The sequence below is a fragment of the Hermetia illucens genome, chromosome 1 (assembly GCF_905115235.1).
Source record: "Hermetia illucens chromosome 1, iHerIll2.2.curated.20191125, whole genome shotgun sequence".
Lineage (NCBI taxonomy): Eukaryota > Metazoa > Arthropoda > Insecta > Diptera > Stratiomyidae > Hermetia > Hermetia illucens.
Window position 1 is genome coordinate 179794501 of NC_051849.1, and position 15759 is coordinate 179810259.

At 40.0% G+C, this 15759-nt stretch overlaps 1 protein-coding gene across 3 annotated transcripts in view; it reads right to left on the bottom strand.

Moving 5' to 3' along the window:
* The window catches only part of LOC119647256 (protein spire), a 362124-nt gene that overhangs the window by 108889 nt on the left and 237476 nt on the right, over window positions 1–15759 (bottom strand). For all 3 annotated transcript variants that reach the window (XM_038048136.1, XM_038048137.1, XM_038048135.1), the window contains 3 exons: window positions 15553–15683; window positions 1380–1491; window positions 1145–1265 (listed from right to left, as the gene is read on the bottom strand). In XM_038048136.1, the coding sequence (XP_037904064.1) occupies window positions 1145–1265; window positions 1380–1491; window positions 15553–15683 (364 nt within the window). The remainder of the gene's footprint in view (window positions 1–1144; window positions 1266–1379; window positions 1492–15552; window positions 15684–15759) is intronic.

The following is a 15759-nucleotide window of genomic DNA, read 5'->3' on the forward strand; positions in this document are numbered from 1 at the left end:
CTGAACAATAATAGGTGAACTGGGTAATTAATTATCCACAACGAAAATGTATCTAAGCACTAAATCATCGTCATCCACATAATAATCATGATGAACTCCATATGCTCCATGAGGTTGATTACTACTGTATAACGACAAGACCTACATAGATACTCGCATATGGGAACTGCTCCATCATCGTCAATGAATATTTCAATCAGTTTTCCCCGCAACTCCTGGGAACCACTTCAAAGGTCATTTTAGTTCCACCCAAACAATGCACCCGGTCATCGGCGCAATAATGAGTGGAAACCTGTTTTTTGACCACGACGATTTGCTGACCTAGAAATTATTGTTACAAAATGTTACAGTGAGGCACGACAGGCAAACATACAATGACTTTCCTTTTTGAATCGCCTACTCACTGGAACCACGAGGTGCAATGAAGGAAGTTACTGCAAGATCGCTGAGCAACGAGTTCCATGCTGCCAAAAATTAATATGGGTGATCATGAATTTGTTCGGTCGTGGTAAGCTTTTACCTTTCGTTTGACCCACAGAGTGATCCCAATCATAATCGACAAATGGACATGCATCGTGTGTGGGTCACAATGACCTGAAGCTGGACAATAATGTGCGGGAAACTATCTGACCATTGTTTTGATGAAAGCAATTAAGGTAAACGATGGGAAGGCAATTGCAGGTGAGATTCAAAAATTTTGGTAAATGTATTGATTTGAAGCGCACAATGGACCCGTTTTTGTGCGCACTTTCTCATTTCACTTTTTATTACCTTACCAATGAAAGGCAATGAAATCTTCCTTTCGTATTGAATTGCTTGACACAATTGATGCCTTCAATTGATTCATGCTTCCACACTTTCTTCTAAAAATCTTTCACACTTCTTGACCATTTAACACACAACAATTTATATTTTTCCAAACCATCAATTGAATATGTTCCCTACGAAAGGTCTGCGGGTAAGATTAGCATCCGCCTTACATACCAAATTCCAAACCAATCCTTCAACCAAAAATACCATCTTACATTCCACTCAGTCTCGAACGGATTCACATGAATAAATTCCGAAAAGGGTTCCTTCATATTCTCGGCTCGTCAATTTCATTCACAACACACCAAATTTACTTAATTGAGAAGGTACTTACGTCTATTCTTCAGGCGAGTCTGCGTAGGCCTTAAGGTACGACCTTTTCGGATCGAATCCATCAATTGCTCCCGAGGTGATGGAGTTCTCTTTATTGGTGGCGGTAGCTTTCGATCCGAAGCCTGAAATGATATTCCCGAAGGAAGTAGAAAGTGGAAACGTACATTAAAAGCAGGAATTTATATACGGACACAATCTTATGCGAGGAATAGTACGGTCCAAAGGAATTTACGTACCTTTTTGAGAGGCGGTCGAGACCTAATAAACTCTAATATCACTGCATGAGCATCCTTTTTCACCCGTGGTGGAATATCTCCGTTTACCATGACTTTTCGAAGATTGTACTTCCTGCGGGAGAAATAAAAAATGTATTTTAGGGAAACATTTACGAATAATGCCGGAGATAAGAGTTCCTCTTTAATTGAGTGGGGTAAATTGAGCAGGTAAATAAAACTTTTCAGGATTCAAGTCCTTGACCCAAAAAAAAAACGAAAGTTTATGTGATTGTTCAGAAACTTATTCGTATAAACTGTAATGTTGGGTTAGGAGAGGATTTACTTTTGATGTACTCGTAATTTTGCACCTTAAAATAAACAGTGGAAATGCCGGGTATTTTCGCATAGGAGGAAGCCACTGCATGTTTATATAAAAAGTCTTGATTCTCCCAGCGAGTGAGATCCCTACACATTCTCATTGTGAAATTTCATAACAGATCTACATAAAACGTCTTTCAGCCCATACATTTTCTCTATTTGTTAATTTGTGAATCTTTTATGTAAGAGTAACGCAAAAAGACTACATACAGGAGATTCCTCTCTCGGCCCATCGCTTGAATTTGTATAGTGGAAGAAAACCATTGCGCATATTCGGTTTTTCAATCAATTGCGCGTGAAAAGATCCGCGTTTTTACTATGTTATAAGTATCGTGTATGTGATGCATGAGAAAGGGAAACATATCCAAGGAAACCATTTAGCTACCTTGTGCCTAACTCGCGTATATGCAATGACATTACGTACCGTCTAGAAACTCGATTTGCTCCTAATGTATGTAGTCTTCATGCCGAGACCTAATAAAGCTAACGTGATTTCTCGTAAACTTTTTACAATTTGTCCATTCTTGCACTGACTTATAGCCTAGAAACAAAATGTTTCTGATCTCAGAAATCAAGACGGTTGATTTGTTTCGTGCGTTTATTGCAACAAATGCAAGACTCCAATATTCTCCTGGGACTGATGATCCTTGTGCATTTTCCATTAAGCGTGCAAAAATACTTCCGATGATCTCAAGGTAATTACAAACTGCAGAATTGGTAGGCCAATATACACCCCAAATTTTGAAAACCCAGGCCATCATACATGCTCAGCCAATGTAGGGTCAAAATGTCACATCCTCTTGACTATTTGCTGGTCTTGTTTCGAAAGGCGATAAATCAAAATTTGATTAGATTTTGAAATTATTCTTTTGAACTGAAAATAATGCCCTTATTTGATTAATGGAGGAGAAATATTTGCATTTGATTGATGGAAGATACAGAAAATATGACTCCTCGTCTGGGGCCGCAGATCTTGCTTTGCTGAAACTAAATTGCTCGTCTCGTGTGAACATCTTATCCGCAAACCTTGACCATGGATTTATGGCAAGAATTACTGTCATGTTGGTCGATTATATGACGGGGTGCATGCGTCTGAGTGTTCAATAAGTAAGACAGCACTTCTCTTGTATTAGTTTCAACGTTATTCGTTTCCTAAAAGACTGTCAGGTAGCAAAACGCGAACCCCAAATGTCAGCCAAATTTTGAACTTGGCACATAAATCATGAGAAGCCTTTTATCTATATGTTACATCGCCATGCAGAAAACGCACAAATATAATTCGCCCATCACAATTTTGGTTTTTAGGATCTGAATAACATGAAAAGACTAATTAATACTATTTACACATTAATTGATATTGGATTTAAGGCCAACCATCAGAGTATCATCGTCAGCTGGAGAAGTAATTGGTTTACTCCCACATTGACTCGTGGAGTTTCAAAATGAAGACAAACACCAACAAAACTAAATCGTGTCTACATCATGTCATCGGGGTGCTCTGGCTTGCGACATTATCAACCAAAGAACAAGGTCGAGTAGGAGATGTGTTGATTGGAAGGAGAAAATAGCAGTGATTAGGTCACATAACGGTGGAAGGTGTAAGAAAATGGGTCGCCCTAGAAATGTGTAGAGTTGAATAATGAGGAAGACGTTCGCGTGTTTGCTGAGTTTCCTTAATCAGGACACAAGTAAACATATTAGACGCTATCCCATCTCTGCGCTGCGGCGACGAATGCTGTTGGCTCCGAATATATAAATTCAAAAACTCGGCACGGATATGATCAAAACAATCGATTTGAAACCTTGGCTGATTTGGGCCGAGAAACCATTCTTTGGGGACCTCAGAGAGATTTCTAGCTGCAGGGTGGGAGAGCTGTTTTCTTTCGTGAATGCTACGGGCTGGCTCTGAAGAGCTGAGCCGGCTGGACTCTGCCTCCCTGCTCCCATAACAAAAGTCACGGTCTTTGGAGTTTGTGGCATCAAAACGGCGCACCAAAGCGCTAATTGGGCTCCTCGGAGCGGGCACTGATATGTACCTACCTTCCCTGGGCCGAGAAAAGAACTCCATTTTTGCTTTCGGATCGAGTACTCCAGTGTACCTCATATACCTTTTTTCTGGCATTGCGCTCAGATACTTACAGGAAGTGACGTAATCACTCAGCTTTGACTTTCTTATATTGTGGTTGTATACCTCCCACTCCGTTGTTTTTCAAGACAAATAGAGTAGATAAGTTCCATTAATGTTTTCCTCAATGATGTTTTCTGGTAATGACATCATTCTAGCAAATTTCATTGTTAATGTTTCATTTATAAATATCTATCTGTTCGTTTTTCCATATCTAATTTCGAAAATCAGTCAAACGTGGCCGGGAATTTTTGTGGAAAATATTTTTTCTGAAAACGGTACGACTTCGAAACTTTTTTCACTAGCGTTATCAGTCAACAGTGAGCGCTGGTCTTCCACCAGACATTTTCTTCAATATTGGAAGTTCACTCCCGCTTTACTGTTCTACCCTTGAGGCGACCCACTCGTTGGTTATCTTACGAGAGTGGATTCCACTGCATGGCATAGACCGCAATGCAATTGCCCCCCCCCCCTTCTTATTGCGTGACCTTTCCACTGCCACTTTCGTTTTCCTATCACATCGCACACGATTACCAAGTCCGTGTGTCGACCAAGTTGTTCGTTTGAAATAGTTTCAGGCCAGCGTACTCCAATGATACGACGCAAAGTTTGAAGTTTTTGAGTAACAGTGGAGTTCACTTTCCATGTGCTACCCCCATATACCAACACAGAAACAACAGAATAGTCTCAACTTGATCTTAGTGTTGAGATAACTGCATCTCTGATTTTAGAAAGAGCAGCAAAAGCAGACCTAGCGCTGTAAATCCGTCGGGCAACATCTGGTTCAGTGCTACCGTCGGTAGAAACCAGGCTTCCAAGATATAAAAATTGATGGACGCTTTCGATGCTCTGTCCATTAATGCATATAGGGAGAGCACGATGACCTGTCAGACTGAGGAGCTTGGTTTTGTTGGTGTTCATATTCAGTCTAACTCTATTTGTCACTTTTTCCAAATCCAGAGCCATTTCGTCAAGGTCTATCGTCCGATGAGAGAGCAAACAGACGTCATCAGCGTAGTTGAGGTGTTTGAGGGAAGATATCATCGTCTATTGAATTCCTCCACGTCCTCCGGACAAAGCAGCACGAAGAAAGCCACCGATAACAACAAGAAATAATATCGGTGACAGGATGCAACCCTGGCGGACTCCGTTTTGGACCTCAAAATCCTCCGATATTTTACTTCGGTAGAGCACGTAATATTTTGCGCCATCATGTGCCGTTCTGATAATAGCTATTAGTTTCTCCGGGATGCCCCTCCTGGGTAGAGCATTCCAGCTACACTCTCTATTCACGGTGTCGAAAGCTTTCTTGAAGAAGAAGAGCAAGTGTAGCCAAGATCTAAATTCCGCGCACTATTCCAAAATGATCCGTAGGGTGTTGATGTTGTCAATGCAAGAGGATCCGGAGCGGAAACCAGCTCCTTCTGTACCAATCAAGCTTTCGAGATATTCTTTGGTGGTTTGCAGAATTATTTTAGTTATTATTTTTACAACGGCAGGGAGCATGAAGATACCCCTCCAATTGTCACATTCAAAATGTGTGCTCTTTTTTAACATTTTTCCACTCTCCAGGAAAGGTCTCGGATTCCCAAGATTTACATACGAGTGGAAACAGCAGATCTGCAGTTACTGCAGGTGCAACGATAAATAACTCTGAGGGAGACCGTCAAGCCCAGCGGTTTTACTCCGTTTGAGTGCAATGATGGCCGAAACGAATTCTCTTCTACTTGGAGGAACAGTCCATATACGCATGTTACGGTGACTAGCCATTTCATCCACAAGAGGAGGAACTTCACCGGATGTAATACGATTAAGGACCAAGGTGAAGTATTCTAACCACCTCTTCAGTTGTTCATCGTCGTGGATGAGAAGTCGAGCGTTGACGTCCTTCACAGGACCATTTTGATGCGGTATACGACGTCGTTTACAGGACTATCGTGATGCGGTAGATAGTTCTGAAGTCATTGCGATCTGCGGCACCTTTCGCTTTCCTGACTAGCGCAATAGCAGCTCTTTTGTCACAGCGTATACTAGGCTAAACTTCTTGATATTTCGCTCGGTATCGGAGTTAAACCCCTTCCATTCATCGATCCCCTTTCAAGATTCCGCAGTCAGCCAGATCTTATGAAGTGACCGACGACCTGTGTAGCACACGAGAAAAGAGAATTTTGATGGCGGCAATAGCACAGCAGCTCTTTTGTCACAGCGTATACTAGGCTAAACTTCTTGATATTTCGCTCGGTATCGGAGTTAAACCCCTTCCATTCATCGATCCCCTTTCAAGATTCCGCAGTCAGCCAGATCTTATGAAGTGACCGACGACCTGTGTAGCACACGAGAAAAGAGAATTTTGATGGCGGCCCAATGTTCATCAATATTCTCAGCCGCGTTGCTCAGTATATCTGCCGCTCAGTCAGAAATATGGGTGGTTCAAGCAGTCGATGTTGAACTTAGCAGTTCCCCAACCCTGCGAGAAGTGGCGGACGCAATACCCAAGTAAACATAAGCGACCATCAGATGGTGATCCCTTTCGAGGCCGATGTCAGCGCATCTCTTTTTACGCGCATCCAGGAGACAACCCCCAAATCTACTGCTGATCGCGAAGTGGTCGATGTGATTGCTCAACCAACGTCGGTCAGTTGAAAACCAACTGACCTTATGATAGGCTTTAGGCTCGAACAATGTGCCACCAATGACGACGCGGTGGAAGTTGCAGAAATCCACGAACCTCCCACCATTACCGGTACGGTAACGGTACAGCGTGCTTCCCCATACGCCCGAGGAAGGTGTTATTAGATCCTGCCATGGTATTTATGATAGATAACTCATCACAATAACAATATCACCTTTAGGAAGCCTTCCCTAAACTGCGAGCATTCTGAGGATAACCACTGCCATTGTTGAGGAGAGTGCGCAGATTCTAGAAACCAATAATGGTCCGTTTTCGATAGTTAAAGGTCGTTGCCGTGAGGTCAGCCGCTATTTAAGGCCTTGTTAACGTTTCGGTAGCAATAAAGTTTCAAAATTTGCAGGTTGCTAGCCCACAAATTTCTGTACAGCTTAGCGTCCGTAATTTTTATGTGAATCTTTTATAAGAAATTCCAGATTCCTTTCAGGGTTTATTATACGGAAACTTACTAAGGTTTTTAGAAGAAGAAAAATTCTCAGCTTCCTGGACCGGTTAGACGTATCTCCCCCTTAACAAAGTTTGCACCTACGTCTGGTTGACTTTTCTATGCAGCGAAATAGTCCTACCTACATCCTTGATACGCCCTGATTTATCATTTAGTGCTCCGGTGCTTTGTTTCGCGGCCATTTAGTTTGCTTCTATCCTCAATCAACTCATAATTAAGGGGGGAAACCGGATTAGAAGGCTCATAACACATACTTTATTGAGATTTTTCTTAGTGGGAAGAATTAATTGGAATTCAATGAAACTTGGACATTAATAATAATAATCGTTGGCGCAACAATCCAATTGGAGCAGGGCCTTGAAGTGTGTTAGAGCACTTCATTCAAGACCGTGACGGTACACTACAGGATTACAGTACCCTGCAGGAGGTAATGTGATCAGCATTGCGCGTTCGCCCGAGATTATTACCGTGATTTGACTCAGGTACTCATTTACAGCTGGGTCGACTGGTATCCGATGTCAAATCACGATACAAATGCCACGGCCGCCAAATCTGCACCTTCCGCACTACAGCCTTGTGCTCTAACCAATCATCTATCCGGACATTCGAACATTATTTTGGTCATATTCCGAAGATTTTTTGGAAAATTTAAGCCACAAATAATAAGGTTACGCGGCATTATTCCGCGCTCAACCTTGAGCCTTTATTTAACAATCGCTGGGTTGTTCGCCCATTTAATTTAGAAGAACACGAACTTCGCTTTGAAATTTCTGCAGCATTATTCTGGGACAGCTAATCTGCAATAAAAAAAGTCGAGGCGGAAAACCTCCTAATATGGTTTTCCCCCCTAAGAGAGATTGCGAAATTAGAAATCAAGTTCTGATAATCCCCTTACCGCTACGATTGTTTTTAAGTTTTGCTACGATAAAATAGGAAATTTACTGGTTTTGTAGGAAGGTTTCAAACTGAAGCGATAAACGTAAAGATATTTTTGGGGGCATAACCGAATTTTTCCAATTCCGCTGCTACTTCCTATCGGACGATAGGTACCTACCTTTCCATAAGGGTTCTTGCTGGCCTATTACATTCTATCCTCTACCTGTTTGTTGATTTTGATGTAGACATCCAACGTTTTCTTTGCTTTTTATCAGGATTTAATAAATTCCAACCAGTCTTGGGTTAGGACTTCCTGATGCTCTTTCCAACATAGTATATGTAAGTAATATTCGATCTCTATGAAAGACCTCAAGTTTCCTGACTAACATTTCGAACTAAATTTTTGGGAATTAGTAATGAATGTCCATGCGGAACTCCACAAACCCACCTATCTTAAGATTGCAATCGCGGGATGGGATAGTCTCTAATGAGAATTCCTGGATACTTTACAACTTGCGAATTCAACTATGCGAGAAGAATAGTGTCGATTAACAATAGAAGATATTCCACACACCTACGTAGCTTCCTATTTGGGTCAATGGTTATTCTTCTTGAATTCTAGCAAATTACAAAGCCCTATTCAGAATTCTTCGCCGCAGAACTTACATAATGAATAAGTAGGTCTTCAAACGGTTACAAGAACGATCTTAAATTACATTAGAAAATTTAAAGAAAAAACTCAATTTGCAAAGTTCCCCAAGTCACGCTCCATCATAAAAAGGAATTCTGCAAAATTTCCAAACGTTATTTACCACTCTTTTGCCCAGGTGCTTGTCAATGTGCATATAATAATAATCTAATAAAAGAAAATTAACATCTCGTTGAAATTGGGTGCCCCTTTAACATAATACAATTACAGTGCCGACAGCAGAGTGTAATATTTATCTCATAAAAGTAAGTCTTTCGCTCGAACAATGGTCGATAAAATAATAATAGACTCCATCATGGAACATGAAATGGCAAGAAATAAGTACTACCTCGTTATTTTTATATTATATAGATCTCCTACCGTATTGTATTTGGATTATATATTTTCGGTGGAAACAGTAGTGGAAAGCATATGAAGGTCGTCTCATTTTGACACGCTTCTTCTGTACCACGAATGGCCTCGAAAATATTTTGAGAGAATGTGTTCACGTATTATTTCGTGAACAATTCGGAAACTTATAAATGCGGCGTTTTATCATCATACGTTCAACACCTACAGGAATAAAATATTTAATGAGAATACACGGGAGAAACCAGACATGCGGAATACTGAAGATTGATGAATAAAAAGATACCAGAGATAAAGCTGAATGAATTGTGGCAATGAATATCAATTGAGGTGCGTGTCAGGACGGAGCGTTTTCAAGAAGGAAACTTCCAAGAGATGATTTGGAGATGCGTGATAGGAGACTTGTAACCCCGCCCTACAAAGTACGTAATAAATGGATTCTGATTTAGCATAAGGAGGAGTTGAATGTATGTGTCTCTTCCGATCAGTTAAACTGCTGCCGCAAAGGTGAATTCAAAAAAGATTAATCATTTCTTTCCGTTGATTCGAACATTCAGTTATTTCCCAGGTGCTAGATGTTCTTCATCGGGTCTCTGGATGAACATATCCCTAAAATCGATTCTAAGCGTTTAGATCACATTTCAACCTTTCAGAATATCTTAAAGATAATTATTATTATCAGTGTTTTAATTGTAATCCCACAACAAAGGACGTGGTATCGAACCTATGTTAGGTGCTTCGCGATAGATTTCCTTTAAAGTCGTAGCGTTTGTTTCCCAACATTTAATTGCAAGCACCTGATGATACTTGATAACATACTAGAGGCATTCGTATCTGCGATGAAGACACTACCCACAGTGAGACACAGATACACCTCTTCCTTGAGAGTCTTACATTAGGGATGACAAGTTCAACGAAATAGACAAGAGTATTCCTTTTTGAGGTAAATATCATGGATCTCATCACATTTCTTATTCCCAAAACTAAACGTCGCTATTGAAGTTATTAAAGTTTAATCAAAACAGGAAATAAAACTAATTTTCAGTAAATTGCTGATTATGACAAATTGCCTTTTTTGCATTTAGAGAAGTATTTCTCCAAACCGGCGAAGATATCAAAGTTCGGATTGCTTCCTTTTTCAAATGAGCAGTCAAGGGAGACAAAAGAGAATGGAGAGACACTTCTGAAAAGTGTTAATTTATTTATTTATGGAGAGACCAGAATCTATGTTCGTTTTGTCTTCTGGAGGAAGAGATAGAAGATATATTATCCTATATTTAAAGCTAAGAGTAAGATGGTATCACACGGGATTCGGGGGAAAGAAACATTGAGCTACACGAGGAGAACCTGTTTGAACCTACCATGTGTTGCTAGGCGCATTCTGCAGGATAATCTCAGAGAGGAGCGGAGCAACATTCAATACAAAGCCTGATAAGAGTTCACGTATCAAAGAGAGCTCGGCGTTGTTGGCAACAGGAAAGGTTAAGATTCGAAGAGTTGGAAGCTAGTCGGATTACCCGACTTTCAATATATGACCATATAATGACATAATAAGATTGGGCGATGGTCGGAAAATCTTTCTAAGTAGCCAAAAAAATCAACACGGGAGAGCTGTCCCAAAAACCTAAAAAAAAAATTGGCGAAATTGTCTGCGAAGGTCCGCCCGCAAATATTGCCATGACCAAAGCGGTCCGTCCACATGAACTTGTTTGCCTCTTTGCTAGCCATGCTCGAGAATGTGGGAGGCGTGAGGGTTCTTCGAGCACTTCAGAAGTACTGAAGTGCAGGTCATTTAACATAACTTTGTTCAGAGATAGTTATCTCCTCTTGGTTATCTCTGGTCACTCAGGGCAATCTTTTGACCATTGGCTAATTTCATTACGTCGTTACAAATGGCTCCCAACATGCGGTTCTACATTTCCTAGCTTAATGACACCATATTGGTTGGATTCCTTCTATGTAAACCAATGGAGGATAGTTATGTTCTTGGCTTTGATTAAACACCTTTTCTGCAGAAGCAAGTGCTAAAGGCCGCATTCAGCTCGATTGATACCATATTGCCTGTCAATTAAGCCGAAAGAGCCCGCAATGCACCCGGCCGCAAGTTGAACGTACTGTCAAACCGCAATAACAGTTGTTCAGCTCTGGACGTGGAAGGCCTTCAGAGGAGAATTTGAGATACTTTCGTGTATTGGCTTTTTTCACAAATGTTTATTAACGATAAAGATAAACATAAAATTCTAGTTCAAAACCTAAACATACACGTCTGAAATCATTTTTCATTCGATCACCCACCGCCTGAGCAGTCAAAACTGACAGACCAACTGCATCTCATCCACGTTATGGTCGTCGGTCAAAAGCGAACTCTTCAGGCATAACAAGTGCGGGAGATTTCCAGTTCATTTGGGGTGAACCAATTTTGGGGCAGGGACGACATTTCGACCATCCTCCGTGAGTTTTGCCGTAATTGATTTCCGAGTTGAAAATCTAGAGACTGACGTTTGTTTTTGGGTGTCTGGTTATTTTTTTCCACCTTTGGATTTATTGCACTATTAGACTCTTTTGCATATTCAGATTGCTTTCTTTGCTTTGGACATAGTTCTCCTTCCTTTTGGCTACATTATTTCTATTATACTTCCGAGTTGTCACAATCTCCGTTTATGCCGGATTTTACCTAATACTAGCACTAAGTGCTAAGCATTTAGGCATAATTGAAACCATATCAAGCTCTCTCAGCGAAACCATATCTTTAAGCTCTCTCGTATTCTTTAATCGATTGCTTTATTACAACCCTGCAGATTCAGAAGAAATACTTTTTATATATGGGGGATTTTATTTTGAGATAACGATTGATTGACCTTTTAGTTCATTTAATTTTCACGAGCAATTTAACTTCCTAATTGTCCAAATGAAAATAGTAGTTGGTGCAATTGCTTACGTATCAAGGTTCTAATAACCCCTCCATTCTTGGTTGATTAATGGAAGTTTATGTGAAAAAGTTGATTTACATCAGGGTGATAGAGGACGTCTTTAAAATGCTTTTAGCTTAGAGGTGGTTTTGTTATTACATCGTTAGTCAATTATCTACTCTAAAGAATTCCTGTTCTGTGGGTATGAAGCACTGCATTCTTGAAGACAAAATGACTAAAAGGGGTAATCCTCGACGATCAGGAAACTCTACAGCGGAATCCAACATGGAACTACTTTGACAATACAATCGATCAATTTATGAAGCAGAAACAAACTAATTCTTTACTCTTTTCCCATCCATACTAGGACAACAACTGTGAATTCGAACTCTCTTCAGTGTACCATGAGCCGTCATAAAGATTCAGTATGCTTCACATAGGAACTTGTTTTTGAAATTGCGTTTATAGTAGCGAATATTCTAATTCGATTGGCCGTTTGATTTTCTGATGTGATCCATAACCTAGTCCCAAGCGTTTGTTCTGAAGTCGACATAACATACATACATATATTCTTAGAGGCCTGCAATGAATAGTTACGCACTTTGGACCGTTACTGCTGTCGGAAGACAAATAAAGTCTCCTTGTAAGAAAAGAATACAGTTTAGGTCGGAGCATATCTTGGTACTCAAATGAATTGTCTCTTAAAGCCTTGCACAGGAAGTGGAAAGTAGAACATCATACACATATGTTGAGGAATGGGATAAACAGCTTCAATTAGTAAAACCAGTCCTAACCCAATTTTTAACGGCTTTAGGACATACATAGCGAAGTGAATTTCTCCTAAACTTTGAAAGAAACAGGAGTTTGTTCCTGAAAATCAATGGGAAGTCGGGAGATTGTCACCATATTGCCTAAAAAAAACAGATGGCTACTTACAAAAAAAGCTATTCTAACTGTCACAGAATACGGAACTGTCAAAGCATAGTGTAGACATGGATTTCATCGAGGCTGTTCCTATGGTAGGTAGGTAGGAATCAGCGAACACTCCGAGGAACTCAATTATCGGTGTGATGCGCCGTTTTGATACCATCAACTCCTAAGAGCATGAATGCTGTGATAAAAGCAAGGAGGCAAATTCCAGCCAGCTCAGATCTTTAGATCTAACCTGCAGCATTTACGAAGAAAAACAGCTCTGCCACCCTTCAGCTAGAGATTTCTTTGAGATCAACAAAGAATGGCTTATATTGTGTCCGTAGCCTGGCTCTGGCTAGCGCCGGGCAATTGCAAACGAAGTGGTAACGTTTTTAAACTCTTTTTTTCTGAATGGAGAATCTCTCGAGAATGTTGTGAGAAAATTTGAGATGAATCGGAGCAAAGCTAAGGAATATAGAGCGGTTGAAGCAATCACGTCTCATACATGACCTAGCGTGGACTCGTGGTTCGAATGGCAAAAAGTTGCAGCTACTAATGTATTGGATTCGTTCAAACAGACGTATAGTGTTCTTCCCAAAGATGTTTTGGATGTTTTAGAACATATCTATGAAAATATGAGCAAAAATACCTTCCTGGAATTATGTTTTAAATCTCACCAAACCACTTGGGTGGAACGTCTGTCATCGTTGAGATTGCAGCCTATGTGGCAGCCTGTGTCGTTAATGAAGGTTTTTCGCTTTATGAACCAGAATTCGTCGAAGAAAAGAGCAAAATGTGCTTTAGACATCATTACTGATAGCAACACCTAAGATCCATGATTCAGTATAAGCCGATAAAACTTGCTTTTGAGAGTTTTATTTCAAATTTTTTAGTATTCAAAATTTCAAAGCGTTTTCCCACAGGGCACATTTTTGAAGTTGGGCACCCTCATTAACTGCAAAATTACTTTACCGATCCTTTTGAAATTTTGAACAATATTTCCATACATAATTTACGAGGTGGAGACTTTTTTTTATATTTGCCAATATTTTTTATTTTTCAATAAATAAATTAGCGGATTTATTTCCCGCAAAAATCGTAGTTTGTTCTGCACGCTACAACGTATTCAATGTAGAGGTTTAGGGAGAAGAGATTCAGGAGTACATTGAGAGCATCTCCCGGTAGCAACTGCGCACGCAGTTCTTTGAATCTTATTATGCTTCGTTTTATTGTACTTTTTGCTCAAAGCCTGCCACCATACAATAGAGCCATGCATTAAGATAGGACGCACTACAGCTGTGTGTATTCAAAGAACCATCCTCGGCCGTAGACCCTATTTCTTTGCAAAGGTTCTCTTGCAGCCGTAGAAGACTATACAGGCCTTTTTAATCCGCAGTTCTATGTTCAATCTTCAATTTAGCTTTGGATCTAGGATTACACCCAGATACTTTACATTGGAGAAAAGAACCAATCTTTGTTCATTCAGCCGTGATAGGTGGAATTTAGGTAACCTTGTCTTGATGATGAATAGCATGAATTACGTTTTGGTTTATGTCAAGTCCAAATCTTGCAGCCCACAGCCACACCTTTCCCAGTGGTCCTTCTATGAGGTTACTCATCCCTGACATTAATACCACTAAGTCGTCGACATATGCCACCACCTTCATCCGGCTGCTGTCGGAAAATTTCGTCCATCACTATTAACCAGAGCACCGGAGAGATACCGCCACCCTGGGGTCGCTATCTACCCTAGTCCAATCCGTAAATGAAGCTTCGTCTCGCAATATTTTCATACTACAGCGATGTCATTCTCCAAAAACAGCTCATATGGGCATGACGCCTTCACTACTTATTATGTATAAGGAAGCTGGTATCTTCAATTTTGAGACCAGTGTATATAACATTAAATAAAATAAATACCAAGCTAGCACTGAAGAAGGATACATATTGTGTCCGAAACACCTTCCCGCATTTTTCAAAAACCAAAATAAATCTATAGTAAAACCGGAAACTTTTTCTTTTAATAGTTTTACTTACATATCCTTGTACAGCTGCACTGAAGGCACGAAAAGCTGGATCTACACTTCGGATAAATCCCAGATAGCAGGTATAGCAATGCTTCTTCGTGAATTTCAAAAGTAAATTTGGGATGGTTATTTGATGCACAATTGTACATTATAAGCAGTCACTCGAAAACGACTGAACTTATTAGTATAAAGTTTGTTGAGGGTATTAGAATTATGAAATTTTCCTCACATAATGAATTGCATGACTTTGCATTTTGTTTAAGGGTGGGGGACTTTTGTATAATTCCGTGTGGTGTCATTAGTATTGTTTAAAAGGATCTTTCTTCTAGAGATTCTAACTGCGGTGGGGAGACCTAAGCCTTTGCCAACTCGACAACCCTCCGTTTTCCATACCCTATATAATCGAATAAGCTATCAGCCTTACTACGAAAAAATAAATGAATAATATATACTTTCTTTTCTCAGAAAAACGTTTAAGTTAATTTTAAAATCCACCTGCATATGGCAGTCCGTTTCATAACCACAAAGTTAGAAAGTTTGGTGCAAACCGTAGTATTTACGATAATTCAGAATTTATACTAATTGTATGAGGTTGTGAACATAATACAGAAGTGGACGACGGAACAGTAAACCTAAAGATTGAGTGAAAGGATATGCCAAATTACTACACTGCGTGTAATAATTGCATTAGGAAAGCACTAATCCTCCCTCAAACTTGAAACGTGCAGATCCTGATTTCCATGCAGTTAAATTATCTTAATACATCTTAAACTCACCTGGCTCGAATGTCCTCCATTAAAATTTCATAGGGTGTCAGCTCATATTCCACTGGTGTTCTAGAAAAGTTGCTCTTTTTCAGTCTAACTCCACGACGGAGCTCATCGACAACTTGCATCCAGAACCTCGCCTGCAAAAATAAATGAAAATCAGTCGGTTCCCATTTTTTTTAAATAAAAAAAACAAACATTAATCAAGGAACTAAA